This window comes from Nyctereutes procyonoides, unplaced genomic scaffold (assembly GCF_905146905.1).
Source record: "Nyctereutes procyonoides isolate TBG_1078 unplaced genomic scaffold, NYPRO_anot_genome, whole genome shotgun sequence".
Taxonomy (NCBI): domain Eukaryota; kingdom Metazoa; phylum Chordata; class Mammalia; order Carnivora; family Canidae; genus Nyctereutes; species Nyctereutes procyonoides.
In genome coordinates, this window is record NW_026575052.1 from 15,524,011 (window position 1) to 15,546,581 (window position 22,571).

The 22,571-nt window shown below is 59.1% G+C and overlaps 1 protein-coding gene across 1 annotated transcript in view; it reads right to left on the bottom strand.

The window, feature by feature from the left end:
- Nucleotides 1–280: 280 nt before the first annotated feature.
- Nucleotides 281–22,571, bottom strand: part of SDC3 (syndecan 3) — a 43,537-nt gene continuing 21,246 nt past the window's right edge. Inside the window, exons 3-6 of the mRNA XM_055332640.1 lie at nucleotides 8,879–8,996; nucleotides 6,501–7,114; nucleotides 4,693–4,984; nucleotides 281–4,371 (exon numbers count right to left, since the gene is read on the bottom strand). Coding sequence (XP_055188615.1) covers nucleotides 4,205–4,371; nucleotides 4,693–4,984; nucleotides 6,501–7,114; nucleotides 8,879–8,996 — 1,191 coding nt within the window. The 3' untranslated portion in view covers nucleotides 281–4,204. The remainder of the gene's footprint in view (nucleotides 4,372–4,692; nucleotides 4,985–6,500; nucleotides 7,115–8,878; nucleotides 8,997–22,571) is intronic.

The window sequence follows — 22,571 nt, forward strand, 5'->3', positions numbered from 1 at the left end:
GACCACAGGGCCCCCAGTGCCACCACAGACCGGGCCCCGCCCAACCACAGCCCCCACCCGGCCTTCCCACTGTCAGCTCTGTGGTTTCCCCAACACTCTCAACCACCAGCAGCTTTGACCATAATGGTTCCCACGAGGGTTGCTGGTCAATTTTCCTTGCTTGGTTCTCAAATTCTCACGAAGGGTAAAGTAGCTGAGGCCCGGCGGGATGGGGAGGGCAGGCCAAGCCACCCCTCCCTACAAAGCCTCCATGTCTATCTCACACTCAGGCCACACAGTATCATTTCAGCTTAATTTTATTTCCTCTTATAAATGGGCACAGCACGGGAAGTGTTAAAAAAACAAAACAAAACACAACCAAACAAAAAACAGAAACAAACAAACAAAAAAAACCCAAACAGCTCCTTCACAAGGCTGGGACAGGTGAGTACCCATGGCGGGGCAGGCACCTGGGCCTCTTTTTCCAGTCTTTCCCCTCCACTTTTCCTTAGAGATTTGGCCATGAACTCAGGACGGGTGTGGTTAATAAACGGGTTATGGGGGAAAGGGCAGGAAAGGCCCGGGGGAGGAAAGGACAAGCGCCCGTTCGGCCCAGGCCGGGTTCTTGGAGGGCTCTGTACAGGGGAAAGGACGCACAGGAGGGACACTGTCTTCAGGGGGCTCTCTGGAGCCACACTGCCTACGAAAAATATTTACATGTATTTGCCACGCTGGGGCTGGGCGCGCTGAGCTGCCAGGTGGGCACCTGGGGGATGCTGGAACCATCAGCCCTTAGACGGCAATCCCAGGACCCGGGCTTGGCATCTCTGTAAATCTGTACAGTTTGTGGGCTTCTATTTACAGGCAGGCGGCCTGAGGAAGCGAGTCCGGGGTGGTGGCTGTCAGGAGAAATGCAAGAGAGCCGAGGAAGTGGTGGCCACTCCTGCCCTGCCCAAGAGGCAGAGGTGGGCCTCCTTCCTGCGCCCAGGACCCCCGCCCGGAAGCCTGGACAGGTGGCTTTGCCAACCCCAGGGCGGCGTCTGGCCCAAGCACCCCAAGCCACTGCCCGCTGACCCACCCAACCCCATCCAGCCCTGGTTACCAGCCATCCACGTCCAAGGTTCAAGGGGACAAACCTTTCAGGAGAGGAACCCCCTCTGACCTCCTAGGGAGACAGAGTCTGGGTTCTAAAAGTCACAGCTGGAGGGTGTGCTCAAACCCCACCTCCAGAGGCCCCAGCCGCCCTCCCTGGCAGCTGAGGCCCCAGAGACATTCTCAAGCCGCATAAACTCCCTCCCCTTTGGAATTTGCCCTGCTTCCAGGAAATGCCAGGGCCCTGCAGGACACCCTGGGACCTATCTGGGCAGGCCCTGCACGCATCACACCTCGTGCCCAGGCTGGGTGAGAGCCCCGCACACACATTGCACCTAGGAGAGCTCCAGCTCATCCTTTAACCGACCTCTCTCCTGGACCACCCTGCCCGAACTAGGCTGGCCAGAGTGGATTTGGGCTAGTCAGACTGTGTTCAGTTTCCAGGGGATCAAGCCTGGGTCTTTGTCTCAGGTCCAGGACTCCAAAAACAAGGCCCTTGGCCTCTTCTCTCAAATGCTAAGGACAGAGAGAAGGGGTCCGTGCCAGGAGGCAAAGCCCCAAGTTAGAAGCCAGGCCTTGGGATATGGGGAGTCAGGCCCCCTGGGCCCGGCTAGACCCACACAGACCACTCCGAGCCCATTCCAGCCAGACCCAGCCCAGCTCATCCATCCTTGCTGGCCCCCCACCCCCAGGGTGGGCTCCAGCCCCTGAAGGGGTCTCCTACCCCAGGCCCACTCTCCCTGGGTTCACGTCCTCTCTCCTCCATGCTCCCTGGCTTTTCAGCCTTGGCCTGCCCAGGCCTCGTCACCAGAGCCACTAGCCCCAAGACAGCAGCCAGCCAGGGAGCAGGGTAGAGGGAGGCCAGTGCTTTGGTCTCCCCCTCCCCAGCCCTGCTGCTCCAGGGATGACTGAGGCCAGGTCACCTCACCTTCAATAGATTGCAGGCCCAGAGTGCCTCCCCTCACTCCTGCCCCCTTCAAAGGCTGGGCTCCTTGCAAGCTTTGAGGCCCTACCCAGGGGGACACAGAGTCTAAAGGACAGAGCCCCGGGCTGGAAGTAGGATGGTGGAAAAGACAGGGTGTGCAAGTTCCCTGGAAGCTCGCCCTCAACACCTCAGGCACCCCTACCCCTCACCCTGCAGAAGTCTGCTGCCAGGGAGTCTTGAAAAGGGAACAGAAATAAAAGCTGGGTTCCTGACTTTAATCTGGGTTGAAGGAGAGGGGTGGGGGAGTGAGCACCAGCCAACCACAACTCAGGCCACATCCCGGGGCTTCAGGAGCCTCCACCAAGCACACCCGCCCCAAAGGAGATTTGCAGCCCCAAGTTTAAAATATCTACAGAAGCGGCGCCCCCTGCAAAGGTGACAAAGAAGGGGGAGGCAGGCTGAGGCCTGCGGCACCCCCGCCCCCACCTGCTCTCTGCTCCGGGCCTGGGGCAGTGTGTCTGCAAGGGCTGCTTCCAGCTGCACCCGGGAGAACCAGCAGGTGGTTTGGCCAATGAGTGGGTGAGTGTCCACGGGAAAGGCCCCAGGGTGGGACCGAGATGGGCCTCGCAGGCCCGGAGGAGAGGGTGCAGGAGGCCCGGGCGGCAGGGCCCACCCTCGCAGGCACTTTGGGGACTTGTGTCCTGGGAGGCAGAGTCGGCCCCTAGCTCAGAGCAGAAGGGGGACACAGGGAGACCAGGAGCCAGGCCACACGCCCTCCCCGCCCAGGGCTTAACGGTCCTGGGAGACCCCAGCCCCCTCCCCAGCCCGGGGCCGCATTCCAGGAAGCAGCCTGCCTTTCTCAGCAAGGCTCCCAGAGAGTCCAGGGCCCTGGACTACCGCCCTGGGGGGCTGCAGAGGGGAGGGAAGCAGGCCTCAACGATGTGCAGTGCCCCAGAGGGCGTGTAGCCCATCCCCTCCGTGCCACACCTGTATTCTGGGATTCTGGGAAAGGCAGTATGTGCCCAGCATTCTCCTCCAGTGCGAGCGCAGGGCTGTGTGGGGGAAGATTGTGCATCCACGCGGGATTGTATCTGACAGGCCAGGGTTGGTGGCAATGTGGTTGGTGTTGGCATCGTGGCGAGGGACCGAGTGTGACAGGGCAGTTCAGGGAACCCAATATGGGCTGATTGCTCCAGCCTGACTCCACCCTCCCCAGTGAGCCGGAAAGCTGGAGACAACATGCGTGGTGCCACAGTGTACGTGGGGGGAGGCCGAGAGAAGGGCAGGCCGCACCAGCAGGTGGGGATGTCTGGTGACTTGCATTGTCATGAGCATTAGGAGGGGAGGGGGCGTGAGAAACACGTGAGAATCAGCATCTTTGGAAGAATGTCTGTCTGTGACGGGTCTACATGGGTTCGGTGGTCAGGACTGCATATGATTTGGTCATCGCCTGCTTCTGTCTTTGTGTGTGACATTACGTGTGACCGTGTGGGACATGGGGTCTATGCAGAGCCCACTCACAAGAGGGAAGTCCCAGCCCCTCTCGCCAGTGGTGGCCAGGGCACTGTCAGGAAGTCAGTTCCTTAGGGGCGGACGGGGATGAAGGTGAGGCCTGTGGAACATGTGCACAGGGCAGGGATGAGGGGGAGAGGACCCCACAACCCCAGAAAGACCAGGACAAAACCAGGCTGGCAGCATGAAGTCCCCACTCTCCTGGGCAGAGGAGCCCTGGGACAGTAGTGAGAGGCTGCAGTGTCTTCAGTGATTTCAGGGGCTGAGCCTGCCAAACACTAGTCCTGGGAGCCAGCCTGAGTGCCTCTCGACCTCCGGAAGGAGACCTCAGCCGGCCCTGTGGGGACAGGTCAGGGCCCAAGCCCATCTCAAGCCCCACCCCTCCTCCCAGCAGCCAATCCAGAGCTTCCTTCCTCCTGTCCAGCTGACACGAGGTCCCGAAGCTGGCTGATTGCGGGGAGAGCAGGGAGGCCGAGATGAGCTCGTAAGGGCACAGTCTAGGGCAGATGGCAGTACCCACAGGCCCTCAGGCAAGATCTGTGAGAGGCTGGCAGTCTGGGCAGACCTTGGGAGGGCGGGCAGAGATGAGCAGGGCCAGGCTCCCTTCCGGGCCCAGTCCCAGGCCAGGGCTGGTGGGGCCAGGCTGGGGGCTAGGCAGAGGGGTGATGCTGAGCTACGGGAGGCACTGTGGCTCCGCTAGGCGTAGAATTCCTCCTGCTTATCGGGCTTCTGGTACGTGACGCTCGCCTGCTTGGGCTCCTCCAGGGTGTAGCTTCCTTCATCCTTCTTCTTCATGCGGTAGATGAGTAACGTGACTAGGAAGGCAGCGAACAGGGCGCCCACCACCCCACCTACAATCACAGCTGTGGAGGAAGAAGGCAGAGGTCAAGGGCTAGGACAGGGCAGAATAGGCTTGGGGCCTGGGGGGAGGGCAGAGGAACCTGGGTAGGGAAGCGGCTGAGAGTCTTGAATCTGAGACTGGGGGTGGGGTGAAGTCAATGCTAACTCTGCCAGCGCTGGGCGGCATTCGCAGCCCCTCACCATGGCCTGGCTCCACCCTGGGTGCCTGACCCACACTACCTCACAGAATCCCCACACACGCTCTCAGGGAGGTGCCACAGTCCTCGTTGAATCAGCCAGAAGATGCTCCGATATTTTAGCTCCTCCCAGGCCCCGAGCCTCACCTACGAGCACCTCCTTCCGCTCCAGGATGCTTTTCTGAGGCAGCTGAGCAGCTGAGCTGCCGGAGTCGATGGCATTGTCCAGGAGGCCCGGGCCAGGGCGCGCACCCTTGGGCAGTGTCCCCGGCGGAGGTGACGGCTTGGCTGCAGCCCCGCCCACGGCCACCACCTCATTGGCTGTGTCTGGCTGTGTGGTCTCCTCCTCCGGCAGCTCAAAGTCCCCGCTGGGCCCCCCGCTCACTGGCACCTCGGGCTCATCCCGGATCGTGGTCAGGACGGACTCCGGAGTTGGGGTCTGTGGGGAGGGTGGCATGAGCCCGGGAGCCAGGTCTCCCCACACCTCTTGCTGTGCGGCAGCCGACCCCATCCCCCTACACCACCCCACCTCCCCGGTGGGTCTGACATTTACTAAGCACTCACTATGTGCCAGGCACTGTGCTAAAACAGGTGATGGACATTTTACCCTCACGACATCCCCACGAAGGAGGTATTATCACCCCTACTTTAGAGCAGGTCCAGAGAAGTTAAGTGACTTGCCAAGGACACACAGCTAGTACGTGGTGGAAGCAGAACTAAAATCCAGATCTCTCCAGCTCCAGCGGCTTGTGCTTGTAACCAGCACACTACACCTGGCCATGTCCTGTCCCCAACCCGCCTCCGTCACCTCTCCCTCTAGCTGCCTGAGTGATGATTCTTGGGAGACTGCTGTCGAACTGCTGTTTGGGGTCTGCTAGATGCAGCCTGGTCCCCAGGCCACGTACCTGAGGCAGAGGGGCGTCCCTTAGCCTGGGGGTCAGACCAAAGGTACAACTGCAGAGCATGATGCCCCCTGGAGGTGTGTCCAGGAAACCCCCTGGGGGAAGCAGGACCAGGACTCAGATGCCTCATGGACGTGCACAGAGACCCAGCCTGGCATCCTGCTCTCCACGCCCTGTCACTGTTTCCCCCTCCCCACTTGGCCCACATCCTTGAGACACCGGACAGGCCCAGTGCTCAGAGGAGCTGAGGGCAAGGCCGGCATCCCGCCGAGGCTGGCACTGACCTGACGGTGCGCCACCACCCGAGGACCCCGCTCCACGAGGCGGGCTGCAAAGGGCTTCTGGATCCCGGTCAGTGCTGGTCCCCACATCCCCAGCAGGCACCAGGCTACTTCTCCCATTTCCTGGATCCCTCACATCCCCTGCCTTCCTGATATCTCCACCCTTTCCCTTCAACCTCAGCCCGACCCCCCCCCACACACACATGTGCACCCAGTCCTTGGAGGGGCTCGAACCCTGACCCTGCCTTCGCCTGAGGGCGGCCTGGGCACAGGGCCACAGCGTGAGCTGCAGGTTCTCCTCTCCGTCACCCTCAGGCTAACGATGGCGATGGTGCTGACGACGACGACAACGACGACGACAACGACAGGGAAACCCCTGGTTGGTTTACCCTGCCAGGCACTGTTCCCGGCCCTGGACAACCCCCACCATGCTATGGGTCGCATCCTATTAGTTCCTCTTCTCACAGACTCAGGGCCAGCCAGAGGACACCACTGACCTCCTGGCGTCACGAGGCCACCATGGGCGGTGGGAGAACTTCACCCCCCACAGCCGGCTTCACCCACCTCCTTGTGAAGCTTGTCCCACGTGGGAAGCCCAGGGCCTGGTCTCCCTCCCACACCACTGACCTCTGTGCACATCCCAGGACTCCCTCCCAGCCTCGGCCCCCCAGCCCCACGCCTCTCTCACCCTCTCCATCCGTGTGCGGCTCACCCCCAGGCCCTGACCCACGCTCCTCTGCTCCCATTCCCCGCCCTCTCCCCAGCTGCTCACCTGAGCCACCTCCGTGGGGCCAGGGGCCGTGGTCCCCAAGGGCAAGGTGCTCTTCTCGGGGAGGTCAGGCTCCTGGGTGGTAGCCGGCCTGGGAAGGGCCCTCGGCCTGGAGGTAGCTGTGCTGACCATCCTGGGTGTTGGGGCCTCTGTGTCCAAGACAGCCACCGTGGTGGGAGGGGAAGGCACCGCTGGGGTGGTGGCCCGGGCCGTGGCTGCCGTGGTCAATGGGAGAGGCAGGAGCCTCCGTACGCCGGTGGTCCTTATGACAGAGGTGGTGGCCGTGGAAGGGGGTGCCGCAGGGATGCTGGGGACGGCAGTGGCCACCGTGGCGGGCACCGTGGCCATGGTCAGGGCCCCCGCCGTCGTGGCGGCCGTGGGAGCCGTGGGAGTAGAGATGGTGGTGGCTCTCTGACTGGGCTCTTCTGGGACCTCTGTCACCACTGGGGGGCTGGTGGCTGGTTCCGGGGTGGGGTGCTCAGATGGGAGCTCTTCAAACGGGGTGCCCACGGGCTGGATGTCCACGGTGGGCAGCACTGCAGCTGTAGTAGACACTGCCATGGCCACATCCGGGCTGAACCGCATGGCTGTCTCAATGCCCGACTCCTGCTCGAAGTCTGGGGGGGCGGGGGAGAGGAGAGAGCTAGGGAGCTGGGGGATTGTGAGGGGTGTGAGGGTCCCAGGTAAGCAATGGCCATCAAGACTGGGGGCCGCTCCCATCCTCATCTTGGCACAATTTTTCCAGGACGAGGCAAGAGAAAAGAGGCAGGCACAGCCTGGCCAAAAGTTGCCAGTTGGCTGGTGGCTGGTGAATGTTCCCTAAGTCCTCTCTGCCTGGCCAAAACTTCTAGGGAGAGCACCTCTTCCAGGAAGTCTTCTCTGATTATTCCAGACCACCCAGCCTGGACCTTCTGGCACGTTGAATCCAGGCAGTGGCAACTAAAGCCCTATTGGGTCTTTAGCCCTTGCAAAGGCTGGGGGACAAGTAGGGGAGTGGCATTCTGGGAGAAGTCAGACCTGGGTACACCCTACCATGAGCACGTGGTGGTGGGCATCCTCAGGGCTCCCCCGGAGGCCCAGGCTACAGGCAGACAGCAAGGAGGGGAAGGAGCCCTTCCTACAGGGGATACTTGAGCAACCTGGCTGCCTCTGAGCCAGGACACGTACGGAGGCCCCAGAGGAAAGGAGAGGGAGGGAGAGAGAGAGAGAGAGAGAGAGAATGAGAGGGAGAGAGAGAGAGAGAGAAGGCACAGCCAGGTCCCGGGGCACCTGACCAGGCGGAGAGAGGAGGGGTGGAGAACAGCCAGAGAGGTTCAGCAGGAGAGGCATGACCCAGCAGAGATGGATTTTACGAAGATTAACTTGCAAGAGGCTTACACGCAGTAAGCTAAAGCAGGGAGACTGGAGGCCAGGGTCCGTGGGAGGCTGGGTCCCTGGCACGCAGACCTCCTCCCATCCGTCAGACTGACTCGTCCTCCCCGCCCCCCCCCCCGCCCAATCTCCGCATGTACTCCTTTTTTTTTTTAAAGTGATCTCTAAACCCAACGTGGGGCTCAAGCTCACAACCCCTAGATGAAGAGTCACACGCTCCTCTGACCAAGCCAGCCCAGCGCCCCGAGCACACAGGCTTATTTACTACTGGTGTTCGAGCTCCTTCTCTATTCCAGACTGTGATGTCTCATGCTAAAACCTTCCAGAGGCTCTGAGAAGAAGGCATATTTATTCTCACCATGCCCAAGGAAGAACACAGGCCCTCAGGGAGGGACAGTGGCCGAAGGTGGTATGGCCGTTAGGTGGCAAAGCTGGAATTCAAACTTGGGGCGCCTCCCTCTCTTCACGCCACTCTGCTGGCCTTTCCTGGGAGCCAGGCCACGGAACCAGGCCTGTTCCAGGCACGGTGGAGGCATCTGCCCCTTTCCATGGCTCCCCGAACCTGCCCCGGGCTGCAGCTGATCGGACGGGAGGCCACCACCTGACCCAGGTCGAGTGAGCCAAATGATCTTGCTGATCTTGCCACTGCCACTGAGGGGTGGCTACTAAGTTCACACAAGAGGTCGTGGCAGTGCTGCCACCTGGGTTGGAGAGGGGAGTCTGTGTTCCCTGACAGGTGTGGGAAGTCTGCAGGGGGCTCCAGCAGAGCTTGTAGAGATAGAACCATGGGGAGCGGGGAGTCCTGAGCTCTGAGGTCTCGAGGCCCCGGTTCCAGCCCCAGGAGGATGGTCTGCCCTTCTGGTGCTTGTGGTCCCCGGCCTGACCTCCCCATCCCCACGTGGAGGCCAGCCTGCATGGGCCCCTGTTCCCAGCGATCAGAGCCTCGTGGGGGGGCCCTGGAGGCAAATAGCATTGCCCACCCACAGGGAAGAGGAGGGGGAGGTACTTACAGCCTGAGCCCGACCCTGAGTAGAGGTCATCCAGCTCATCATCAGGGAAGGAGTCGTCATCCCCAGAGCCCTCGAGGTCCACGGGCCTCTCAAAGTTCTCGTTGCGCCAGCGCTGAGCCTGGGGAGGGCAGAGTTGGGCACAGAGCTCAGGACCTGAGGCCAGCAGCCTGGACACGCCCAGAGGGACAACAGACACGCTCACAGGCCAAGTGACAATGAGGGACAGCATTAGATGTGGCCACCCTGTAGGCAAACAGAGCCACAGAGCCAGGGCCGGCCTGATGACCACTTCCCACCCACGCAGGGGCCAGGGCAGCAGCGCCATCTGCCCGCCTGACGGCCACCACAGGGGACTGCTGGGGGCAGAAGCGGGTTTAGAGCCAGAATGCTGGCATTGAGTCCAGACTCTAGCACTTATTAAACGTGTGACCTGGGGCTAACAAGTTACTTAGTCTCTTCCTGCCTCGGTTTACTCATTACCTAGAAGCAAACCGTGCCTGCCTTCTTGGGGTGCTGTGAGCATGCAGTGTGCTAACGTGTGCAGTGCTGAGCACACCTGTATGCCACAGGCACTCGGCATACGTTAGCGTGACTCTCAGCGTGGCCCGGTCCTCAGACCCACACTCCAAGTGCCTTTCACAGACAAAAGCCCCCGGTCCTCAAGGAAAGAGAGGCGGGGCTGATTCCATGGAGGAGGGTGCTGGGGCCCACCCAGCTGCCCTGGGTCACCAGACAGCACAGGACGCAGTGAGACTCAGACCCCGTCAGGGACCCCAAGTTTCAGACCTTGCAATCCCAAAGGCAGCGTGATTAGCTCCATTAGTCAGATAGACAAGGGGCCTGGGGAGATTGGGGCTTCCAGAAGGAAGTACCTTGGGTAAGAGTGGGTGCAGGCTCCAGCCCTGGCCCTGGGTCTTCCCCAAAACAGGAAGTTGGCCCACCTCCCCGCAAAGGATCTCAGTGCCTAAGTTAGCTCAGGGCTGGAAACCGCTTCCACTTCAAGGGGGTCGAGTGTAAGAGGGGCTTCTCAAAGGGTCCCGCTCACCTGGCCTAAGAGTCCTCCCGGCTCAGAACCTGGGGAGGCCCGGAGCTGGGGCCGTCCCTCCCCACTGCAACCCTGCAGTGAGAGCCAACACAGTGGCCGGGCAAGGCAGGAGGACCCCACCTGCTGCCACACCTTTGACCCTGGCTCTGCCTGGCCAGGCCCTGCTCCTGAGAGCTTTCCCCAGAAAGTGAGATTGCCCCCAAGGGCCCGGATCTAGAGGATCTAGAGGATTAGAAAGGCATCTCCAGCAGAGGGAAGAGAATCAGCACAGCTGCAAGGTGGGGAAGCGTAGCCTGGGCTCTCAGGGCTGGCCCCCCTGCCCTCCAACCTCACCCCGGGTCCCCCTGCACCCCTCCACTTGCTGGATTCCAGCCCCACCGCCGGCAGCTCCCCATTCCTGGTACATGCCTGTGCTCTCCTGCCTGTCACTCATGCTGTCCCCTCCACGCAGAACACTTCCTCCCCAGCCCCTCGTCCTCCAACTCTTGGCCAGCTAACCTCTACTGCCCTCTCACTTCTGTCAAGAAGCCCCCCTACCCTGATCTTTCAGAGTGTCTCGTGGTTCTGAATTCACGTCCATCACCGCTTGTGAGCTGTGGCTGCCCAACCCCCCGAACTATTCCTTGTTGGATGGAGGCAGGACGTTGCCTGGCGTACAGGAGGCATTCAGGAAGTATCTGTTAAGGGACAGTTGAGCTGGAAGATGGGAATGATTCCTGGGGCAGGGGCGGAGTAGGGGCAGGCTGGAGCTGCAGCCAGGGAAGCCCCCTCACGGGAGGCTTTCAGTGACCAGCCACAACTTCCTCCTGGAATCCAGTTACTTCTCGTCCTGACCTCAGGTCAGAATGTTGTGAGCGCTGAACTCAGTGGTTCAGCAGATCTGAGGTACAGTCCAAGCATCTGCACTGTCCAGCCCACGTGGGGAACACGAAAGGTGTGTGAGCAGGAGGGCGACTGGGTCGGTGCTGCAGGCCATGCTCAGCCTCACACACCCCCGCTCCACGGGCCCCCTTCTGGGGTTCGCACACAGCTAGGGAGAGGCCCGCCATCCTGGCTTCCTGCCTCAGCCCCGACCACCTGCTTCATGGCCCTACCCAGGCCAGCCAGGGCAAGAGGCCAGGGCGGCGAGCCAGGAGATTCCCTCCGTCCCTCCACCCCACCCCTGTTACACCACACACACACACACACACACACACATACACACACACACACACGCAAAGTAATGAATTAATCAGTATTTACTTGCTACCAGTGAGTCATGGAGCGGAACAATTAGTGTGATTGCTCCCGTGACTAATTGCTGGGTCTTTCTCAGTTTTAGACATTCCAGGAGCTCAGAGAGCTCTCATCCAACTTATCCCAGCCCCCATCTCTGCCCCCACTGCCCGGAAGAACAAATCCCAGGACCCCAGATGAGGGAGACGGAAGGCTCCCTGCACTCCCAGCCTCTTCACGCTGGGCCAGCCAAGCTGGAGGCCCTTGGAGACGTTCTGCGCAATTCTTAGGCAAGCAGCCAGAAGCCAGAGATGTGCAATTCCTGCTCAGGGCCACGCAAGAGGATGGGGAAGACGGGGGGAGGGGGGGGGATATCAGATTCCCACTTGTGGGCGGAGCCATCTTCACTGACCTTCCATCCTTCCAGAAAGGCCAGGGAGGAGCTGAGAGACCTCTAGCTGGGAGGAGGGGTTCTAAGAAGTCTGGGGTCCCTGGGGATCCCCAAACTGGGGTAAATGTGGGCACCAAACCAGGGAGTCCACAGGACTCCTCTGTGACCAGTGCCACACAACAGCCCCTAACAATCTAACAGTCTGCTCCTGGAAGGGCCTGCACGAATCCAAGGACTGCCCCCAAAGCCACACAGACTTGAACGACACACCTGGAGACAGAGATCGCATCCAGACACACCCTGACACACTCACCCAAAGGCAGCCAGAGAGGCATCTCGTGTTGGCGTGCCTTTGGGTAGAAACAGGTGCGTGCGTGGAGGGGGGGGTGCACGCTGTGCAGCTCTGAGGCTCCGAGACAAGCGTGGAGCCTCCTGTGAACCCATCAGCCTCCGCTCAGGTAGCTCTCACCTAGATACTATTCATCCCTAGCTCAGTAGCCATCGACATGACAACCGTTGCCATGGCGACCATCTCCTCCATGCTAAGGACCGGGAGCTCCAGCTCCCCACAGAGATGCGGTGGGGGCAGGAGAGGGAAAGATCACGGAAGAACAGAGAGGATGCCGGGCAGTGGGGAGGGGGGGACGAGGGCAGAGGGAAGCCAGGGATCAGAGGGGCACGGGGGGGGGGGGGGGGGGGGCGAGGGCAGCGCAAGGGAGGACTCAGTGAGCAAGAGAAAGCAGGGAAGATGAGGGAAGATGAGAGTGGGAGGCAGAGGGAGAGAACTCGCACATCTTAATTTAGCCTCACACGCATCAGACAAAGCTGGGGAAGGGGCCACCTCAGTGATTTTCCAAACCTGCCTCCAAGAGAACATCCTTTCTGAATAATAAGCGACCCCCAGAGGAGACGGAAGGAGAGCTGGCCAACAGCACAGTCACCCCTGGAAGCACCTGGGGAAGCTCAATGCAGGCGACACCTGTGGGGTGGGGGTGGGGTAAAGGATGCCATCTTCCCCAGCACCCCCCCCAAAGCCAGCTGAGTGCCAGCTTGACCCCTCCCTGGGCCAGCTGGGGGAGGCAGCGGCTGGGGGGGGCCCTCCCAGGAGCCCCGCAGGGGTGCTGGTGGCAGCAGCTCCAGGGGACCAGGAGCAAGAGGAGACATGGGGACAGGGAACTGAGCCTGAAGGCAACCGGGAAAGCCTAAGAAGTAGCAAAGAGGAGGACGGTGACAACAGCCTCTGACCCCCAAACGACCTCTCCGTTTGCATAATTCCGTGCATCATTAGCATAATTATCCAAGCCATTCCCTTAAAGGAAAACTGAATCCAAAGCCCCCCCCCCCCCTGCCCTGTGGCTTGCCCCCCCCCGCCCCTCACTGCATCCCACCTCCACGTAAGCTCACACCCCCGTGTTTGATAAACGCATCCACATGCCTGACACCCCCACACACTGCAGCTAGCAGGCAATCCAGGCCGCATCCTGACGCGCACACTGCACATCCCAGCACACACAGCGCTGGGCCCTACAGAAACACACAATTATGAGCAACGTTCACTGACCCCAACCCGCATACCACCTCAGCTCAGAGACAATACACCCCACACAAGCTTTGGCAAAATCTCATGACCATAGGGTGGCACACACCGCACCCAGGACACATGCTAACCCATGCCCAAGTCCAAGCATGTTCCCTAAATCACACATCACTGCACACCTTCCCCACGGTAGGGACACAAACCTCACAGGCTGTAAACAGCCTCGGCTCTCACTTGTGTGCCCCACACCCACCACACGGACAGCAAGCACGTCAGCTTCAGAAGCCCCTGACTCTTCTGCTTCCTGCCACCCCAATCCCAGAAGCCCAACTGGAGGCTCCCCAAGCAGCTGGGGAAGGTCTGGGCTCCCCACCCCACTGCTCATCCTACACCTGTGCCCCACAGCCCCCCTCTGCCATGTGGCCTCAGCTCAGAACCACCCACCACTGTCCAGAACCACCCACCCAGCCCTCCACACACACCAATATCCTTGCACACGGTCCACACATCCTAGCACACATCAGACACACATTGTGCTTCCAGACACCCACTCCAGCCATGTGTCCCAAATACGACCCACTGCATCATCCTATGCCCCGCTCCCAGATGCCCACCAGCAGGCCCCTATACCTGCACCCCTCCGTTCCCTACACACACACGCACACACACGCACACAAGCACACATCACACATGCTTTCCTCGGGGGCACAAGCAAGCAGACGCAACACCGGGGTGAGACACAGCCCCCTTCCCAGGAGTGCCATATCCTTGTCATCTCTCCTCACTGCCTGCTACGACCCCATCTTGACCCATAGCTTCACCCCAAAGAGGCACCGCAGGCTCCCACAGTGATCACATGGCCCCCCTTACCACCACTCACCTGCACCTGATCCCCTCCAGAGTCTTAGACCAGTAAGGCAGGGTGAGGGACCCAAGTCAGGTGGACTTGAGGGCATCTCCTCTGAGTGCAGGGAGTGCATTCAGGGAGAAAGCCAGGGAGCCTCCCTCTGCCCCTGGCCTCCTACCCAGACTGGGAGAAGTCTGGGGTCTCTCATGCTCAGCTCCTATCACCTGCCCTCCCCCACCACGAGCTTGCCCTGAGAAACAGGATAGCACGGACGTCAAGCCAGCATGGAGCAGCTCCATTACTCCCCGTGGGACATCAGACAAGCCTCAGAATCTCTCCCCTCAGCTTTCTCATCTGTACAATGGGGCTGCTGAGGACAGTGGGAAGCTCCTGCGGTTGCTATGAGCATCAGATAGTATCATATAGGTACCGGGCTGCGCACAGGACCAACTACAGAGCTGAGTAAATCAACACAGCTTCAATTATTGTAAATTCTTTGCTAATCTATTACCCTTTCTGAAGATTTTATCTCATTTAATCCTTACCGTCCTCATGGTGGGAAATAGAATCAGGATGATTACACTCATGCTGCAGACAAGGCTACTAATGCCCAGAGAGGTTAAGAGGCACTGCCAAGGCCACACAGCAGGGGAGAGTGCAGAGAGAAAAAGAGGTTGGATGAGTGGGGAGAAAGGGCGGGTTACAGAAACAGACACAGACACACAAATTAGGTCAGCTGGCAGGGGGCCAGGAGCCCAGCTCCCCTGCACTGCTAATCATGCTGCAAAAGCTAAGAATAAAACCAAGTATAATTAATTCTGCCCAAGCTTCCTTCCCTGCGTGAGCCAGACGCCGGCACTACTCTCGGTGACCAGAGGCCATGTGCGCAGGGGTTGGGAGCCCAGATTCACTGTCCTGGGTTCAAGTTCAGCTCGGCTCGGCTTACTTGCTGGGTGACTCTGGGCAAGTTCCTTAACCTCTCTGAGCCTCTCTCTGGTTAGATGAGGACACTAATTACACAGGTGGTGTACAGTACTCATCCGTCGGCCTTACGCCGGCACGCTTCTGGCTCAGTCCTCACCGCAAGGCTAACCTCGGCCCGAGCGATCACCGAGTTCCGCTCCTCCTTCTCACAGATGTGAAAACTGAGGCTCAGAGAGGGGCAAGACCTGCATCGTCCCAGTCCCGGGAACGAGCCTGCCCAGCAGCACCAGGGAAGTAAAGTGATTTGTCCCGAGACACACAGTGACGTAACCACTAGCTCGTGGAAGCAGGGTGGTCTCAGCAGAGCCCTCTGGACACCCACGGGCTCCGTCCCCACCCGTCTGTGTCCCCAGAAGGCCCTCAGGCCTGTGAGAACTCGGTGCCCCTCACGCTCACCAGCTCCAACCCGGAGACTCAGAGCGTCACCGCAGGAATGTGGGCCGGGGCCAGGCTCTGGGCAGCAGGACAGCCCAGGGGGCGACACAATGGAGAGTGGGGACTGGGAAGGGGGACGCATCGGTCCCCACCCCCCACCGGGCCACAGCTGCCCTGGCTGGGAAGCCAGCACCCGCCGCAGCCGCTGGGGAAGGGGCCACCGGCCGGGGGAGGAGGGGCAGAGAAGGCCCCCCTGACCCCCACAGGCCTCCCGCCACAAGATCAGCACAGCCCAGGGGCACACGCTGTCACCGACACCCTGCCACCCTGCCACCGCCCTTCTCCCAGTCGCTGCCTCCAGGGCCCCACCAGGGCAGCTCAGAGGGCAGGAAGCCCCCCCCCACCCCGTGGGCCCAGCCTGGGGCCCGGCCGAGCGCTCTGCAAAGGGCATCCCAGCCGCAGAGGCTCCCCACCCGCGGCCAAACTCCGCTACACACCCCCTCGCTGCCCCCGAGCCCCCTCCCCGGGCAGCACCGCCCCGCCACAGCCACCGGGGCCCAGGGAGAGAGCCCGCCGCTTCCCCGAGCCAGGCAAGCCGCCTTCTCCCTTCTCCCTCATTCACAAACCAACAGTCGAGCCTGGTGCTCTAAGGGCCTTTCTGATTCCCACGCCCTGGGCAGCCAGGCATCCCTCCGGCCCTCGGGTCGAGGAGATCCAGGGCGGGGTTATTTATGAGAGTAAAAGCAGAGATACCCGACATCCCCCACAGCAGAGGACTAGTTAAATAAGTTAAGGAATAACCGTAACGTGGAATATTATGCAGCCAACAACATTTGTGCTTCCACAAACCCACACTCTCTTTTATCCCACCATTAAAAGGTACGAATGGGGGATCCCCGGGTGGCTCAGCGGTTTAGTGCCTGCCTTTGGCCCAATGTGATCCTGGAGACCCGGGATCAAGTCCCGCATTGGGCTCCCTGCACAGAGCCTGCTTCTCTCTCTGCCTCTCTCTCTCTCTCTCTGAATAAATAAATAAATAAATAAATAAAATCTTAAAAAAAAAAAAAAGCACGAATGGATCACAGGTGGCTTTCACTTTTTACTTGTTTCAAAGAATATTTCAGGACAGGGGAAATGCACGCACTGGTTGTCAGGAGGCCATACACCACGGCTGCTGAGAGGATCGTACAGATGGTTCTCCCAAAACCTGGGTGACCTTGGGCAGGTGCTTAACTCTCTCAGCCTGGTTCTCCTGGTAAACAAAGATAATACCCACCTCGTGGGTTCACAGGAGACTCTCACACATTAACCAAGTGCTCAATAAATGCTGGCTATTAATGCTATTATCCTTGTCAGGTTTAGAAAATAGGTTACGAGAAAACAGAGACCATGATCCTGCTTTAATGAGCTCCCTACCAAAGTGAATTTCTTAACACTGAATCCTACTAAAGCTTTCCAGAGGCTCTCTGGGTGGTGGGATGACAGACAGTCTTTCATCTTTTTCTCAGGACCTGTCTGCATTTCTGCATTTTCCAAGTGTTCTATGATGAACTCAAGAGTACCTTTTTTTTTTTTACGATGTATTTATTTGAGGGGAGGGCGCAGAGAGAATCCCAAAATGACTACCCACTCCCCACTGAGCATGGGCCTCTCATGGGGGCTCTATCCCACGGCCCTGAGGGGAAACCAAGGGTCAGACGCTCAACCGACTGAGCCACCCAGGCACCTCCAGAGTACTTTTATTAGTAGAAGTAGCACGTTCTTTCTGAACCCCGATCCCTGTCACCCTCTGGTCTGTGAAACCCCTTGGCCCTTCATTCTGCAGAGAGCCCCGCAGAAAGCTTGTCCCAGAGAACGCTCATGGGCAGCCAGAAGGACAGAAAGGAACAACACAAAAGCCCGGGGGAGCTGGCAAGGCCTGAGCAGCACGCCTCACACGAAGGGGATGGCCTGGCAGGCCCAGCCCTCTCCCCAGGCATGGAAAGGTCTGGCGGCATGCTAGCCCAGACACTCCCCCGCACCCCACCCCACCCTGTCTTCTCCTGCTAGCCCAGTTCCTGGCCCTGACACTCCTCCCACCCCCGTCCCAGTTGGGGGTACAGGCTGCCCCTGAACAGCTGCCCACCATGTGGCCTAGGCCAAGACCCTGGGAAAAACAGCCCCTTCCTCAACGCAGGGCTGGGATGCCCCTGTCACCACTCTGTCAACCCCAGCCACCTGCCTTCTAGCGTCACCCTCTTGACCATCCTGACTCACACTGCTCATTTATTCCTATCCCCAAGCTGGTGCCTCAAAGCAGGCCCACCCACTGAGGCACCATTTCCAGACTCAGCTACCCACCCCCTCCACTCCCCACCCCCAACAACTAAACCCTTCACAGTGCCTGCAATGGGGGGGGCACTCTCAGGCCCACCCCATGCTGTCCCTGCCTCGGAGGGGAACCCTCTTCCCCTCCTCCACCTGGTCAGCACCTACTCGATCGACAAGCAGGGTTTAGGAAGCACCTACTGTGTGCCAGGCACTGTTCTAGGCACTTAGGGTCCCACAATTAGCACAACAACCATGTCCTCACGAAGCTCAGTTAGCTCAAAGCATGCCTCCTCTGCGAGGCCTCCTCGCACCAACCACCGTACTGGTCCAAAGGAGGAAGTCTTTTCTGGGGACGACCTCCACCATTTTGGCATTTACCAGGGAGGAGGGGGAGGAGGGGCCACCAACCATGCTCCCACCTGAATGCTCCCCCCTGAATGCCCCCCCACACACACACCTTCTATCAAATCTCACTGAAGCTGCTCAGCCGCCCTGGGAAGCAGAGACTACCGTCCCGTCTATGGATGGGAACAGGGCTGTTAAGCTACCAGTTGGGGCGTTAACAAGACTTGAACCCTGGCCTCACTGACACCAGCTCCCGTGCTCAGGGGTTCCTGAACCCTGGACTACACGCAGAGATCCCAGTTTGTGATGTGAGACTCATTTCACTGGGTGTTGTTCCAGAAGAGGCCTGGGGCCATTCCATCCCTTATCCCCAACAATAGGTAATCGCCCTGGAGGGAGCACTCGCTATGTGCCAGACTCTCCATATGCACCTTGCCTCAGTTCTCTTCACAGACCTCTTCCCAGCGAGGGATTATCATTCCCATTTCACAGATGGGCATACCAAAGTGCAGAGAGGGGAAGCGACTGGCTCAAAGTCACACAGCAGTGGGACCAGTTACAAACCCCGGGATAGCTGAACCCCAAAGGCCATGCTTTTTGTACCAGAGTGCACACCTATCCCAGTCCTCACTAGCCTGCCCCATGAGGAAGTTCCAATGGCCACTCCTGTGTTCCCTGGGCCCAGAGTGTTTGTGGGACACAGCCTCCACGAATACTTGTTCGATGAAGCCTGTGAATGGGATCATCCCCAACAGACCCATGGTACCCCCTCCCTGGCCCCAATCACTATGTGATCCTGCAGGAGGCTCTGGTCTCCCCATGTATAAAACCAGGGGGCTGGACAAAGCTTCTCTCTGGTCCCTCCAAAATCCAATTGAGAGGACTCCAACTGAGCTGAGAGAGGAGAGAAGAGAAACTGAGCCGGATTCCAGCGTATTTTTTTTTTTATAAAATGACTATGCAAATTACATGCAAAAGACTGCAGATTAGCAGGCTCCCAGTGGAGCCTACAATGCTAGCCACTTTACAACCAGGCCCCGGCTGGCTGGCGGGGGAGAGATAGCATTTACTGAGCACCTGCTGAATGCCGGGCTCCTTGCCGGGTGAGATGATCCTCCTTATTCCACAGACAGGCCAGGCGACCTGTGAGAGGTCACAGACAGCTCAGGGGGAGAGTAAGAATGAGGGAGCTGGGGGATGGTGAGGCAGGTGGAAGTGAGGCCTGGTGGTGGGGAAAGGGCTGGGCCCGCACACAGCACCCAAGGCCACGCATCTGGTTCTCAGGCTCACAGCACCTGAAGGAAGGCTGGCCCAAAAGCAGAGGGATCCTTGGCTTGATCTTGGGGTCCACCTGAAGCCAGGTGACCCCCAGCCCTCCCCCAGGAAACTGAACAGACCCTGGAATGAGCCCAAGGCAGGCCCAGCCCTCCCGCTGTCCTGGGCAGCCTCACAGCTCTCGCAGCCTCCACCAAAGCTTCCCAGGCACGTGCCAGCACACACCCGAGGACACACAACACGCACACACACACACCCCTAAAGTGTCCCCATCTGTGTGCGGGTCCAAGCCCAGCCTCCTTGAGGAATTGCGCTGTGGTCCCCCTCACCATCCCATTTGCTAGGTTATTTATAACCCAGCAGGAATCACACGTGGTGGAGATGCGGCTCCCCACCCCCAGCCCTAAGCCATCCTGCAGCTTCTGAGCTTCTCCGAAGGGATGGAAGGGATGGAACGGATGGAACGAGCCAGACTCGGGTAGTGAGTGAGCCATGGGGGCCCACTACCACTGCCCAGATGGAAAAGTGAGGCACAGAGCAAGGAATCAGACCGAAAAACTGGGGGAGATCCTGATAGAGCCCCTGGAGGCCTGCGTAGGGCCACACACGCCTCCAGCCCAGGACGACACTGCAGATTTGACCAAGAAAGGGAAGGGAGGGATCCCTGGGTGGTGCAGCAGTTTGGCGCCTGCCTTTGGCCCAGGGCGCGATCCTGGAGACCCGAGATCGAATCCCACGTTGGGCTCCCGGTACACGGAGCCTGCTTCTCCCTCTGCCTGTGTCTCTGCCTCTCTCTCTCTCACTGTATGACTATCATAAATAAATTTTAAAAAAATTAAAATCTTTAAAAAAAAAAAAAAGAAAGAAAGAAAGGGAAGGGACAGACTGACGCCCGGGCTCTCACCCTCATCTCCTGAGACCTGGGAGCAAGACTGCTTGGGTCTAAATCCCAGCAGGGGTCCTCGGGAGCTGTGTGATCCCGGACGAGTAAGTCCACCTCTCTGAGCTTGTTTCTTCTCCTCCAAAATGGACATAATTAATAGTACCAACCTCAAAGGGTTGGGAGGGTGAAATGAGCTTATCCAAACAGGTGCCTGGCCCAAAGCCCAGCTACTTCTCAGCTGGGTGACCCTGAGGCAAGGTGCCTGGCCTGAACCTCAGTTTCCCCATCTGCAAATAGGATGGACAATGTGCCCCAGAGGGTCCTGAGGACTGAAGCGACAGCTCTGACACACTGGTGGTCGCCAGACACAGATTCCTTTCTCTTTCCTTTCGCTCTCAGGGGGCCCCATGATTCCTGACCGCCCCCAGCTTCTACCCTTGGGAATCTTTATCTCCTGTCACTAAGCACACAGAGACTTTTATAGATATTGTGCCACTGAATCTAAACAGCTCCTCAAGGGACAAATTCTCCCCTAATTTTGCAGTGAGCACCCTGCCTTGTCAAATATAGATGCTCTATAAATACCTGTGGGATGGATGGATGCTAGAAGGAAGGTGACCAGAGAGTCAGAAAAGAACAGGTGTCGGTGAGAAGATGGAGCCGTGGGAGCCTCACGTAGTGACGGGGATGAAAAGTAATGTGGCCACTTTGGCAAAGGGTCCAGCAGCTCCTCCAAAGGTTAAATGGAGACTTGTGTATGAGCCAGGAATTCTACGTGTGGGGAGGGTGCATCCAAGGAAAACATACGTCCATGTAGGTTTAAAAAAAAATAGCCACATTATTCATAATAGGCAAAAAGTAGAAACAAGCCAGGCGTCCATCCGGACAGAGAAATAAAAGCTGGCACATCCACACAATGGAATATTACTCAACAAAGCAAGCGGTGAGGGCCTGGCACCCACTGCCACTCAGATGAAGCTTGGACACATTACACGGAGTGAGAGAAGTCAGTCGCAGAGGGACCACACGGTATACGACGCCACGCACACGAAACATGTGAGGCAGGGCCACAGACACGGAGAGGACAAGACGCTGCCTAGGGCTGGGCGGCTGGGGAGAAATGGGGAGGGACTGCTAAAAGGGAGAGACTCTCTTCCAGGGGTGACAAAAATATATAAAATTGGTGGTAATGGTACAACCCCATAAATACATTAAATATCACTGAATTAGATGCTTTAGATAGGTGGATTATATGGTAGGTGAGTCAAATCTCAATAAAGCTGTTGTGTGCGGGGCGGGGAGGGACACAGAAGAATGAATGTCAACTGATGCTCAGAGAGGGTAAGAAACTTGCCCAGGGTCACACAGCAGAGCCCCAACTCAGACATTCAGATGCAAGAGGAGGTAAGCTTTCCCTCTGTTCACTCACATCCTTTCCCAACCACGACCCAGGGGAAGCCTCCCCAGCCCCCCGCTCCAGAGGGCAAACGCTGACTCTGTAGACTGCAAGTGGGAGAGGCCCAGCATGGCAAAGGCCACTCGGTCTGCTGGGACCACTGGGAGGAGGCGGGCCTGGCGCAGAGTGACCCAGGAGAAGGGAGGCAGCTCCAAACTCAGGCTGGCTGCTCTGTCCACCCCTATACGCCAGCGCCCCAGCTCCAGCCCTCAGTGGTTCTGGGGCACCCTCCGTCCACGCAGCTGGCCCCTGGCTGCCCTCAGCGAGGGGCAGGAGTATGTGGTCCTGCCAGGAAAGGGGGCAGCAGTAGGGGCAGGGCCCCCTGGTAAAGCACATCTGAATCTGAAGACAGGTCTGTCTGTCCCCTGCTCCCTGTGACTGTCTAAAGCGATCCTGGGGGGATCCCTGGGTGGCTCAGTGGTTTAGCGCCTGCCTACGGCCCAGGGTGTGATCCTGGGGACCCAGGATTGAGACCCGCATCAAGCTCCCTGCATGGAGCCTGCTTCTCCCTCTGCCTGTGTCTCTGCCTCTCTCTGTGTGTCTCTCATGAATAAATAAATAAAATCTTAAAAAAAAAAAAAGCGATCCTGGGGACAGACACGTCTCTGGGGCTCACCCCTCAGCCACACCGCCCTCCCCTGGCTCCCAGGCACCCACCCCTGCCCATCTCAGTTGACAGCCACCAACCACCTCCCCCTCACTGGTTTCCACTGTTCTCCACATAGCGGAGGGCTGGGCCTGGGTCTGACAGGTGCTCAGTATCCCCCACATACCCCTACCAGGCTGAACTGGGGGTGCAGCTTGCATCCGCTTACTCTCCTGCCTCTAGTCCACCACTCGGCACCTCCCCTGGCCCTGGCTCTGGCCCCCCACCTGATCACTGAGGGGGAAGGGGTGACCTCATGGAGCCTCACAGTGCAGACCGTGGGGCAGGGGGCGCGAGAGACTTCAAGGAGGGGAAGCCGGACCCCCCAGCCCTCAGTCCCAACCATGGAGTGGAAGGTGCCAGAGAAAACCGCAGTGCCCCAGC